At 35.1% G+C, this 13,816-nt stretch overlaps 1 protein-coding gene across 7 annotated transcripts in view; it reads right to left on the bottom strand.

Annotated features, from left to right (window-relative positions):
- The window catches only part of dtnba (dystrobrevin, beta a), a 31,221-nt gene extending 18,213 nt beyond the window's left edge, over window positions 1-13,008 (bottom strand). For 4 of the 7 annotated variants that reach the window (XM_082148061.1, XM_082148062.1, XM_082148063.1 and 1 more), the window contains exons 1-7: window positions 12,786-13,008; window positions 6,446-6,488; window positions 4,253-4,320; window positions 4,072-4,152; window positions 3,056-3,269; window positions 2,245-2,330; window positions 493-647 (exon numbers count right to left, since the gene is read on the bottom strand). In XM_082148061.1, coding sequence (XP_082004187.1) covers window positions 493-647; window positions 2,245-2,330; window positions 3,056-3,269; window positions 4,072-4,152; window positions 4,253-4,319 — 603 coding nt within the window. In that variant the 5' untranslated portion in view covers window position 4,320; window positions 6,446-6,488; window positions 12,786-13,008. Of the gene's footprint in view, window positions 1-492; window positions 648-2,244; window positions 2,331-3,055; window positions 3,270-4,067; window positions 4,153-4,252; window positions 4,321-6,445; window positions 6,489-12,785 lie in introns of all 7 variants that reach the window. The other 3 variants (XM_082148065.1, XM_082148066.1, XM_082148067.1) reach the window with 2 other exon arrangements.
- Window positions 13,009-13,816: the final 808 nt, after the last annotated feature.

Raw genomic sequence — 13,816 nt, 5'->3', positions numbered from 1 at the left:
GACGAAGTGGTGGGGGAAGTGACGTATGCCGTAAAGCAGTCGAATTTTGTAGTTCTTTTTGTCCTCTTGTTACTACCCGAACCCCGAAGTTACATAGTGCCAGTAAAAGCGATACAGACCCTGTCAGGCTCTGGCAGACGTGTCATTCAACCTATTGTAAGTCGATGTACTATCACAAGGATCTTGGAAATATATTATGAAGGTTGAAAAGTTACATAGTGTCGCTTTAATTGGTAATCATATTATATAATCATGATCTCAATATTGACCAAAATAATCTTGATTATGATTTATGCCATAATCAAGAGCCCCACACCAAGCTAAAACTGCACATTTGATCGCTTCATCACGCTGCATGATTTTAAGTATTATTCATGCCTGCAGCAAAAACAATATACGGCAAGTCATGCACTAACTCTAACTATCAGACACAATACTGATGCTTTGCAAACAACAACAAGACAAAAAAAGAAATGTGAGTAAAATTGTTACTTGTTGAGGAAAACAGGATCTGGCGAAGTGATCCTTGTAGCCGAACGATGGCCCCTCGTACACGGCATTGGGCAGCTTCAGCGCCTCCTGGAGGAAGTGGTCGAACTTGGGCATCACCATCGCACCATGAGAATCTGATATCTGAGAGAAAATATCTAACACACACAAACACACTCGTTATTTCTGTCACAGGACGTTCATGAGTATTGTCATGCATATCTCTGTCCACTAGTGGGCAGCACTGCTGAAATCTCACAGCTAAGCCACTATTATCCAAAACTATATTTCCATCTACAGTTTCTAATTTAACTTGCACGCAAAATTAAAATATTGCATAAAACATTTGCAAATAAAAAGCATCGTTTCAATCCCATGTGTTCACTCTTCCTGGAAAACTGGCGCAAAATATCTGTGATAAAAATGAAAGTTGCTGCATTCAAGGAATCCACTGTGGATCATTTTTCCTACATTGAAAAACCTACGCTGTCATGTTATCTTGCGTTCGGATGGAAACGCAATTGTGTGAAAATGGTTCTGGGAGGTCATTTTACTAGGGCTGCCTCTGACTAAAGATTTCCCAAGTCGACCATTAGTCGTTTATTTAAGCAATTAGCTGATTAGTCAGCTTTTGTTACATTATAAAAGTCTTTACTGTCACTTTTGTTCAATTTAATGCATCCTGAATAATTACAATTATTAATTTCTTTAAAATCAAAATCATACTGACCCCAAACTTTTGAACATTAGTGCATATATGTTTTTTTATTTACATAACACTTTTTTTTTTTTTTTTACATCAAGAAAATCCCCTATTACATTTATATCCCCCTATTATTTTTTTTATAAATGAATATTCTCCTGTCTCAGAGGTCATTATACTAGGGCTGGCCTTGACTAAAGATTTTCCAAGTCGACCATTAGTCATTTATTAGCTGATTAGTCAGCTTTTTTCTCCTCCAATCTCAGACTTGACATATTATGAGGAAGGAACATGAGTTTGTCCATGTTGTTGGGAAGAAGTGAGCTCCTGGTCCTGAGAAGATGCACTCCAGTGGCATAGACGTGGAAGTGAAGTTCAACATGTGGTGCAGTAAGTGTGGTTCTACAGCAAATATGCACCTAAAATTAGCGCACATTTATCTAGGTTAATGTTAGAGCGAGCGGCCATGTAAAGTGGCTATTTTTAGGCTTCTACTTGCATGTTTTAAATAAGTAATGTTTGAGGTCACACATCAGCTTTTAGTGGTCATTCCTTATCCTCTCGTAATGTTACCACACTTAACCTGCATGGATCTGTCACTGCACAACTTTGCCAATTCCTGTGGAGTTTTAACTCAACCAAGCCTCTTTTTCTCAACTAATGTCTAGTCGACTATTCTGAGGCAGCCCTACATTACACCCAACCGTTTTGATGACAGACTTTAGCTCAGGCATTTCAGAGCGATCAAACCAACATCTGAGATGCTGTGCGATTGAATTGTTAGTCCAGTTATCCAATCACATCCTCTGTTGAAGCAAAGTTATGTGCGATTTTTGTTGCGCATCAAGGGATGTATTCAGTAAATGTGTTTCCTTCGTAGTTTATGCACGTCTTCTTATCTGATTAAAAAAAAATACCCACCTCAACTTGAGTATTTTTATGCACATTTTTAGAATTTATTCACATCTTGGCTTTTCCATCCAGGGTTCTTTTATGCAATATCCCAAAATTTGCATAAAAATAGGTAGAGGGCTATTGATGCATGAACTTACAGCGAAGTTTATCAACCAGTTTCCCTCCACACAGCACCGAGAGCATCACTTTGACGGAAAACACTGTTAGCCTTCCCTGAGCATCACTGCAAAACAAACAGTTACACCGTCAAAAAAACTTCCACAAACACAACACACACACTAGCCGCGTTTCCATTACCCTTCAAATTGCGTGAATTGAAAATACGGCCAATGGAAACACGTCAATTTCGCAAAAACTCCCATTTATCGCAAAAAAGTTTTTATGCTCGCATGAGGTGGTTTTTATGAAGAAATATTTCACAAAACTGCAATGGAAACAGTTTTTGCGCATTTACAGGTCACCTGACGTAGATGACGAGATGTGTTTGGACAGAATACGACACAGAGTTCTTTATTCAATTCATAAAATAATTACAGGAATACTGGATTCTAAACCTCAAAGAAATGCCAAAAATCAAGACCTCGAAGCAGAAATGAGTGAGAAACACCCAGTAACACCTCAAATGCTCACAGTATAAGGGGCTTTCCTTGCCATTAATGCTTGGATAACACACACACGTCTCCTTCTATTAATAATAATGGCCAGTACAGTGGCTGGGATTAGTACATAAACCTACCAACGTCCGTTGCTATGATTTTTGGAATGACTTTACTTAAGTTAAGTTTTAGTCCCATAACACCGGTTAATGGAAACGCCGTCTTTTCGCAATAGTTTTTTGTCGACATTTAGAAGAAAGAAGAAAAAAATTATTAAAAAATAAATAAATAAAAAATAAATCACAAAAGTTTTGCACAAATCTGTAATGGAAACGTGCCTACACACACTCACCTGTCGTGTGCCGCCACTATGAAGTTGAGCAGCAGGCTGGTGTTGTGCTGGACGTTGATCTGGTGTGTGGTGGGCAGTCGTTTGTTCAGCTGCTGATAGATGCAGGTGATGATGGTCTCCAGCCGAGCCACACTGATCTCAGTACAGACGTCCAGCGTGTTCAGACCGTTATCACGGAACGCCTCGATCATGTTCCACACGTCCACCAGATGCACTGAGAGAGTAAATACATGAAATGATGTCAGGAAAAAACCTTACAATGTCAGTCCAGATTACTCTAAATATAATAAAAATAAACAAGTGGCATGAAAAACTCACTTTTAAACTTGAAATTGTGACTGCGTCATTTTTAACATGCACTACTTTTCAAAAGTTTTTTGGTTTTTTTATGTTTTTGAAAGAAAGCTGCTCACCAATGCTGCATTTATTTGCTCAAAAATACAATAAAAAAACAGTAATATTGTGGAATATTAATACTATTTATAAGAAAAGTTTTCTATTTAGATGTACTTTAAAATGTAATTTATTCCTGTGATCAAAGCTGAATTTTCAGCATCATTACTCTAGTCTTCAGTGTCACATGATCCTTCAGAAATCATTCTAATATGCTGATTTGCTGCTCAATAAACATTTCTGATAATTATTAATGTTGAAAACAGCTGTGCTGCACAATATTTTTGTGGAAACCTTGATACATGTTATTCAGGATTTGTTGATGAATATTTATGAAAATCCCTTGTTACATTATGAATGTCTTTACTGGCACTTTCTTTCAATTTAATGCAATTTAATTAAACTTAATTTCTAAATAAAAGTATTCATTTACTTTAAAAACAATAAAATCTTACTGATTGTTGAACATTAGTGTATTTCTAGCTTATCTTCTTACATGTTTCATACATTTCACGCCAAGTAGAGTTTTTGTTCATGCTGAGCTTATTTTTGAACTTGAAGACAACAATGAAAATACATCTTTTGCATTATTAGTCAGTAGTGTTTTAAAGTGAAATACTCACAGTTGCATTTCTTCTGAATGAATCTGAGCTTGCAGGCGGTGCGGTACGTGGACAGCCGGATGGTGTCATAATTCTGTGTCTCTGAAGAATCAAAGTCACACATCAGTCACTTCATATTCAAATGCACCAGTGTACGAACACTTGCAATAGGGTCAAAGGTCACGTGGTGGGAGGAACTCACTCATGTCTGTGAAGAGCTGCTTCCTATCGGCCATGACATTCCCCTTCCTTCCCGCCTCCTCTATCATCCTAGAGACCCAAACAGAGAAATGAAATATAAACGGGAATAAATGGAAATATAAAAAAATTCACACGTTAAAATATCTGCGGCCCTGATCAAACTTTAAATGGATTTTTGAACGTGTAATCGTGCGAAATGGTTATGACGTGATTATTTTCTTTTCTTTTTTCTTGTGTTGTTACTAAAATAAATAAATACTTCTTAATTACTTCAAATAAAAGTGGTTTGGTGATGGCATAATTACCTAAAAATCTACAAATTAATTATCTGATCCTCACCAAACTATAACCAAATATAAAACTTTTCGGAAAAAGTACATGCACTGGAGTGTTTTCTAAAATGTTCATTGTCATAATAATTATTCTTTGCTATACAAAAACTTAAAAAGTGCACAATTGCACATAAATATTAAATTAATTGAAAATATTTAAATATTTATCTGATTTTAACATTTGAATGAATTTAACGTTTATTCTATATTTTAATTACTTAAATTAAACTAGAAAAAGGAATCACGCACACTATACTCAGCTAAACTTATCAAAATGTAATGTTTTGGCAACATTTCGGTCCCATAACCTTCATCAAATGCCTGATGTTTATTGTATTCGGTTTTAATAAATGCCTTTGTTCTACGCACCTATCAAATATACCGGTTAATAGTTCATTGATTATATTTTAAGTTCATTGATTATATTTTATTTACATTATAGAGGGGGGGGGAATCTGGATGGGGACAAAAAATCTAAACTGAGAAATTCTGGCAAATGTAAAATTTCTCTTAAAGGAATAGTTCACTTAAAAATGAAAATTCTGTCATAATTTACTTACTCTCAAGTTGTTTCAAACCTGTATGAATTTATTTCTACAGAAATAAATTCAGAGTACAGAATTTTCATTTTTAAGTGAACTATTCCTGGGAAGGAAACTTTTATGAAGTGTTCTTAAAATTTCTCACCAAAGCAAGTATCAACCACCCAAAACATCCAAAACCCCTCAACAATGACTTTGTTCCACAGTTGCATCTTAATACAGAACAGAACCAAATCTCTCTGACTGAAAAGCACTGAAGCATGTGTACACACACATTCCTGCAGGGATTTTCTGGTCTCCGGTGAGACTTACCCATAATCCCCTGGGACACAGAGGCACAAACACTGATAACTGCTAAGTAAAACAAAACTCAACTATAACTGTCATCCAAAACACTTGGTAAGATTTAATTATTTTATTCATTCACCGTCTTCTTCAACCGAATGACAGTGTCGTTTTGTCTTTATTGCCTTAAAATCCTTTAATTTGAACTATTTTATGTGTTTCTGCACCAACACACACACTTGAGTGGGAATTATTTCTCAAACAGTCGAATGCAGACGTGCAGCACCTCACTGCTAAAACATTCCAGCGTCCTGAACTCACATTAACACTCATCACACAGACACGATAAAAATCATTAACACACACCAGCTCCAAAAACACACAAACACACTGACTTCAGCTGTGGGACTGAAACTTCCTTTCACGGTTTAATGTTTTAATCACAATGACCTTTGAAAGACCGTCATATTTCATATAAAACGGTACAAAAGATTGGGGTCAGTATAAAAAAAAAAAAAAGGAATTAAATGTATAATTTTTTCAGCAAAGATGCATTAAATTGATCAAAAAAGACACTAAAGACTTTTATAATGTAATATATATTATTATTATTATTATTATTATTTTATTTATTTTTTAAATAAGTGCTGTTCTTTCATCAAAGAATCCTGAAAAAAATATATATTCTTGAGCAGCAAATCATCATATTAGAAAGATTTCCGAAGGACCATGTGACTCTGAGGACTGGAGTAATGATGCTGAAAATTCAGCTTTGACATCACATAATTAAAATGCATTTAAAGAGATATTCAAATAGAAAACAATTATTTAAAATTTTAATAATATTTCAGAATATCACAGTTTTTTTCTGTATTTTTGATCGATTAATTGCAGCCTTGGTGACGCATTTCAAAAGCACATCTTACTGACTCCAAACTTTTGATCTGTAGTTGAGGCATAAAACACTGAAATGCAACTAGAATATGAAATGCAGAAGTACGAGACACGTAAGAGGAAACACCTGATGTTAGTTACCTGATCTCAGCGGCAGGTCAGACAGGTGAGGGCATCAAGAGGCCTGAAAACAGGAAGAAAGTGAGATGATCAGTTTAGGGCTGCACGATATTGAAGAAAAATGCGATATGCGATAACTCATTAAATAATGCGATGTTCGATATGCGATACGATAATGCTTAAAGTGTGTAAAATAAACAAATTACCTTTAAAATACATTTAAAATGATCATATAACCTGCATACGTGTTTCTTTTTGTGACAATAAAACATCCCTACAGCTTCTGAAAGTGAACATCAGTGTTTTACTGAAACATAAGTAGTGTTATTTTAACATCAGTGTAAACCGCAGGGTTCAGGGTTTCAGGTTATCCTACATTAGGATTATTTAACAACAGAAACTGAATAATCAAATGTAAAAATAAAACTCTGCTTAGTTTTCACTGTATGGATTATAAATATACTGATTCTTATTACAGCTACAAAAGTTATTCAGCCAAGAGCGGTGAGGGATTTTCTCTTCGTCTTTTGTTCATGACCACAGTTATTGCAAGCTGTTCTGATATGCATATCGTGATAAATACATTTGCGATATTTCGATAATTTCGATATATTGTGCAGCCGTACTTCAGTCATACACACATTAATCACCACTGATCATTCGTCCTGCTGCGTCTGTGATCAGTTTCTTTGACCGTCACACTCTCACGTCAGTCTTCCAAAAACATGAATCTGCTCTTGTGACTGAGACTGATTTCTGTAATAGTACTAATAAACTAATTGGTTAAATACAATTGTATAAAAAAATGAATAATACTTTAATTATTTAAAAAAAATTTTTTTTTTTTTTTTTTACAAATATTGTATTGGTTTTGGTTAAATACAATACATAATCCAATTAATTTAAATCTCATAAATTTTGAATTATTTGAATATTGTTTGTTCTATACATGCTAGCCATATTTTAACCATTCATACTTTTAACTCAAAGAATAAAAATGTTACATTCAACAGATTTATGCTGATTCTAAGCAAGTTGAATACATAAAACAATAAAATATGATTTAAATGAAATAAAATGCAAATCCTTAATAATAAACTATGCCATGATTTCATGACTGACAAATAAAAAATTGATTTGAATACTTTGTTAAAACAAAGTAATCCAGATGGATGGAAATGTACATGCGATTCAAACACAAAAATCTTAAGTGGTCATTTATTCTGACAAAATTAAAAACTGCACAAGCACCATAAATTGCTAATATTTCATTATACTTACATTATAGTCTCTCGAATGCTTTATGATGCAAATACCTAGTTTTCAGTCAAATATGATTTGATCTGTGTTTACATTCACTGCTTCAACATTCATCTGCTGATTTACATTTATGCATTTGGCAGATGCTTTTATCTAAAGTAACTTTGAGATGTACATTTTATCAGTTCATGCATGCAGTGGGAATCAAACCCATATGTGACCCTGGTGTTGCTAAAGTGGCCAAACTGACAATCCAGTCATGAATACAAACACAGATTACAGTTCTGCACATTAAGGGTTGAGGTGAAGAAATCCACATAATGGCAGCTGATGTGTAACAGACTGATTCAAAACACACGCTACACATCAGTAGCTCAAAACTGATCCATTTCAGCTCGTAATAAACAGCTGCTACTTTTCGCAATTAACTCAAACACACCGTCTCTGTGCAACCACAACCCCAAACACCCTCAAAGTGGAAGTAGAGGAGCAGTCACACACAGATGGGCGGCAGAGAGTTTACTATTCCTGTCAACCACCCAAACTCATGACCTTTCACTCAAACACCATAAGTGGAAAACTATGATGTAAAGGCACCATATGAGGAGTGTCTATGTGTGTGTGTGTGCGTGTGTGTGTGTGTGTGTGCGTGTGTGTGTGTGTGTGGTCAGGCGGATTTTAGCCTCTGCTGATGCAGTTCATTCTCGATCCTCCATTCATACCTGCCGCCAAACCCAGAGTTCAGCCGCTCAGTAATGTCAGACGCCACGGCCTCTCGAAGACTAAAGCAGAACAGAATGTTGTTGCTATACTCACACTGACTAATACTGGCAGATATTAATATTTCAGCCAGATATTATTGGTTCACTGCTGTGAGCAATGATGAAACCGCGGCAACCAGAGCTCAGCTCAACATACAAGCAGACAACATTTTTAATTTTTCAGAAATTATTCATTTTAGGAACATCTATCCTTATTTGTCTCGGATATATATAATTTTTTACATTTTTAATATTTTTTAATAATTACAATTTATACATTATATATTATTATATTAGATGCATTTCTTTTCAATATATTTTTTATTTGGTAAATTATGTATTATTATAAATTAATTAGAATTATATAATATATATATATATATATAATTTATTTTATTATACATTATATATTAGATACATTTCTTTTAAATATATTTCTTATTTGATAAATTATGTATTATTATTAAATTAGAATTATATAATATACAGTATATATATATATATATATATATATATATATATATATATATGTTTAAAATATTAAAAATGTAATTAGTAAAAATAATAATAATATATATATATATATATATATATATGTGTGTGTTTACTATTTGCAATAAGGATCAAGATTGTATAATGTGACTTCAAGTCCTCACAGATCATCAAATGCTTAAGTTAGCAATAAAAACAGATATAATGATCAACAAACCGTTGGATTAATAAGCGCTGACCCATGTTTGTCAACCAGCCTGAAACTTGGACATTGTCATGTGAAGACTTTGGGGTTTCTACCTGTCAGAGTAACTGTGTGTGTTGGGTAATAATTAAACAAGTCATTATCAGATAGTTTATAACAGGACGTCTGAGTTACTGAACTCTCTGCAGTAACAGAGGTGTATGACTGTGTTATGGAAACATTTACCACAGTAACATTTGCTTTGACGACCATAACTGACAGCTCCATCTGCCTGTTTACACACCACGCGTGTTTAAGTGCTGCGTGTATATTTAGCATCTAATAAGTGTCTTTATTAATCATCTGAAGATATTTCCTTTGAGTTAATGGGAGAGCTTGTGTTCTTTTCTTCCAGTGCCAGCTCATATCAGTTTCTCTGACGTGACGTGGAGCGAATGATTGAATATCTCCTTTGGGGAGATCAACAAAAGCCTTCTGAAGGTTCCCGCGGACAGCGGCCCTGATCTTCCTTTCAGACTTTACTGAGTCTGAGCTGAATGAGAGAAAGACTGTGATGGAGAACAATGTCTTTGTGCACCAAAATAAGATCAAACTCAGTCGCTGGGGTTGAGACGTCACATCCATTCAGAAAAGCAGTGACGGAGAACAGGAGAGATTCTGTGTGCGTGTGCGTGTGTGTGTGTGTGTGTGTGTGTGTGTGTGTGTGTGTGTTTGCATTTCACAGGACTTGCATGAGCTCTATTTGCATTTACACAGTCAAATAAGGATAAAAGCCCAAAAGTCAAACACACAAAAGAAGCGGGTAACTAATGAAACCTGTCAAGAACACATCCGGCTCTTATTTCATCTCAAAATCAAAAGATAGAAACAAGAAGTTGCATGTTGAAGGAAATTCAAGACTTTTTTAAGAGCGTTAAGACTTTTTGAGAATTAAGCACACATACCCCCCACACCCGATTCACATGACAATAAAATCATTTCTATAAATATTTACATATTCCAAGATGTACAACATCCGGAATCATTTCAATAATGGGTTATATGAGGGTAATGTGCTTAATTATAAAGAAATAAATGCCACAATGGCAAAAATATCTTAAAGAGGACCTGTTAAGAATTTTTTTTGGGTGATTTTTCAAAGTTAAGTTACAGAGCCCTAAGTTTCCACACTGTTTCTGAACTCCCTGAAACTCCTCAGCTGTAGTCCTGAGTTTTCTTCCGGGAATGAACACATCACAATATTCCTCATTTAAATAATTCCCAATCCCGATTCCCGACCAAGGTATACGCTACATAAAGGTGGTTGAGTTAGTTAGTAGTGTGTGGAAACTCGGTTATGATAAGGGGCGGGATATTTCCCAAACAAGGTGGAAGCACTCGACCAATCACAACACACTGGTCCAGCCGACCAATCAGAGCACATCGTGCTTTCGGAAGGAGGAGCTTCATCGAGACAGGAACTACACAGAGCGTTACTGACAGAATGGGAAGAGCAACAATGTCAAATATGTGATTTTTGAACATTCAAGCATGAAAGCCTTTTCAAGTAGACTCAAAAAACAAAATTAGGATTTTGTAAAAGGGCCTCTAGATGTTCTTACATTTTTTTTATATATATAGGCCTATATATATATATATATATATATATATATATATATATATATATATGATGATTTATAATGCCCTGGAGAAAAATGTATGAACTAAAAATTATCCATATGTATAAACCAGCATCATCGTAAAAAAATAAACTGGTTTATATCAAGGCCAACATTCTTGGGTCCCGACGAGGTGCATTTGGATTAAACCTACACTGATTCAGAACTCAACATAGTAACATGTCCTGTACTTTCAGTTTCAGAAGTGTGTTAAAGGTTCAAGATCTCATGTCACGAGCAATATATGAACACACCTTTTAGGGTCTGCTGGTTCATATGATTATTTTCTGACATCCTAATTCTGGAGGAGGCCATCGGTCTGTCTGAATGCCACTGTGGATGTGGATGTGGACATGCTTGCATGTGTGTGTGTGTGTGTGTGTGTGGAGCAGGTAGGCAGAACATCCGATGAGGGGGACAAACATTCCATAGATTCCAGATCTCAAACCTCTGTGTGTGTGTGTGTGTGTGTGTGTGTGTGTGTGTGTGTGTGTGTGTGTGTGTGTGTGTGTGAGTCTTTACTCAGGTCACATGAATAAATGGATTTCAAACACTTTGTTTTAAGAAACCAAAGAGCAGCAGGGGCCCCTTTCGCTTGCACACACACACACACACACACACACACACACACACACACACACACACACACACACACACACACACACTCCTACAAAAGTACAGCCTTGCATGAAGATACTCTCATGGTTATTTTTGCCTTGGTGACGACTTGACGACTCTCCGGTCTGAACACGCACACAAATATGATCTCTCAAACTCTGTCCACATAATCCTTTAAAGTTATCACATCAGTATCAACTATTTACTTTATCGTGTGTTCAATTTAAGAAAAAGAAGAAGAAGAAAAAAAAACACTGTCTGTGCTCATAATCTTTCATTAAATGAATTGACTTGCTCTGCCTTAAAATAATCTCTCTACAGCACAAAGTTACAGCGCCTTACAAACACAGCCATCATGGTAGTAGCCTAAAAATATCAACACTGTACCATGGCAACACCAGAGTACTTTTCAATAAGGGCCTTTAATGTTAAAAACTTGCTTATTAGCAAAGTGGTTTAATAAACCAATCCAGTTCAACATAAGATGAACCAAATAGAAACATAATTTTTACAAAAAGTACATTCTACTATGGTACTAAATGAGCATATACAACATACATAACTTACTAAAAAGTACCAAAGTAGCCTATCGTTTTTTTATGGACATTGCACCATGGTATTTTTGGAAACACATTGGAATAGCACCATGTAAATAAATACCATGGTATGTGAATTTCAGTACCATGGTATGAAGGACTATGGTTTTACCATCTGATTCAGTCACTATAATGTGGTAGTTTTTTTGTAAAACATTGTACCAATCCAAAGTAGGCTACTTCAAATACCATAGTATTTTTGTCAGTGACTTTTATTGCCGTGTTTGAGTTTCTCTTTCTGACTTCCTACACAAAGACAACGGAAACACAACACAACATGCACGTACCATCTGAAACAAATCTTCCATAAACACACAAATACAAATGAAGAGCCGAAATCTCTCATATGAAACTCTGGTGTTGTTGAGTAAGAAGTTACATAGTTTCGGGATGTTTCGCGTTTGTTGTTTTCGTTCAACGGAAACGGTTTCATGCGCAGGAACAGATTTGCTCAATCTACATGTAAACAAACCCCCCAAAAATCCACATATGTATGTTATGTAGTAATTAACAATTACAATGACTTTACGTCTTTAAGTTAGGGGAATGAAGAGATGAAAGCGAGCAGCCATGTTGTCAAACATTAATGTTCACCTCATTCACCGCTCAGAGTTTTCTTCCATGCAGATGAGAGTACGTTTTTATAGTTTATACTGCTATATTATCATTTATAATGGTATATTATCGTGTATAGTTGTAGGTTTTGGTTTGTAGTTGTGTGTTTAATGAAGGTTTACTGAAGTGAAGAGCAGAAGTTCGGTTTTGACTCACCGGAGCGAATTTCCGCCGCTCGGATCCCGTTCAAAGCCTCCAACATCAGCCTCTCATCTCAGTCTCTGGTTTCTCGTTAAATTCTCATTGTATCAGATGATTCAGTTCTGTTGAGTCACGATTCATTCACGAGATCTCCGGTGTACAGTCAGAAGGACTCTGTGTGATAGCCATACTGGAGAAACTCAAGACTCAATGAACACACACTCTCTCTCTCTCTCTCTCTCTCTCTGAATTTCATTTCAATGACTCTCTCTCTCTCTCTCTCTCTCTCTCTCTCTCTCTCTCTCTCTCTCTCTCTCTCTCTCTCTCTCAGAATTTCATTTCAATGACTCTCTCTCTCTCTCTCTCTCTCTCTGAATTTCATTTCAATGACTCTCTCTCTCTCTCTCTGAATTTCATTTCAATGACTCTCTCTCTCTCTCTCTCTGAATTTTATTTCAATCTCTCTCTCTCTCTGAATTTCATTTCAATGACTCTCTCTCTCTCTCTCTCTGAATTTCATTTCAATGACTCTCTCTGAATTTCATTTCAATGACTCTCTCTCTGAATTTCATTTCAATGACTCTCTCTCTGAATTTCATTTCAATGACTCTCTCTCTCTCTCTCTCTCTGAATTTTATTTCAGTCTCTCTCTCTCTCTCTCTCTCTCTGAATTTTATTTCAATTACTATCTATCTATCTATCTATCTATCTATCTATCTATCTATCTATCTATCTATCTATCTATCTATCTATCTAACTATCATCAATACAGTGAATATTGTAATATTTGAATTATTACATTATTTTAGTCAAAAATATTATCTATTAATATTAATTATATTTTTTATATATTGTAAATACAAATGTTATATATCTAAATGATATTATATATAATGTTTATAATAATACAAATATTTACAAATTTAATATTAATACTTTATATATATCTATACATCATCTATCTATCAATACATTGTGAACATTGTTATATTTGTTATACATTGTTATTGACATTTGAGAGCTATGGGGGATATTAATTAATATAA

This window comes from Leuciscus leuciscus (assembly GCF_965113295.1).
Source record: "Leuciscus leuciscus genome assembly, chromosome: 19".
Lineage (NCBI taxonomy): Eukaryota > Metazoa > Chordata > Actinopteri > Cypriniformes > Leuciscidae > Leuciscus > Leuciscus leuciscus.
This window is presented reverse-complemented; position numbering and strand designations above follow the sequence as displayed.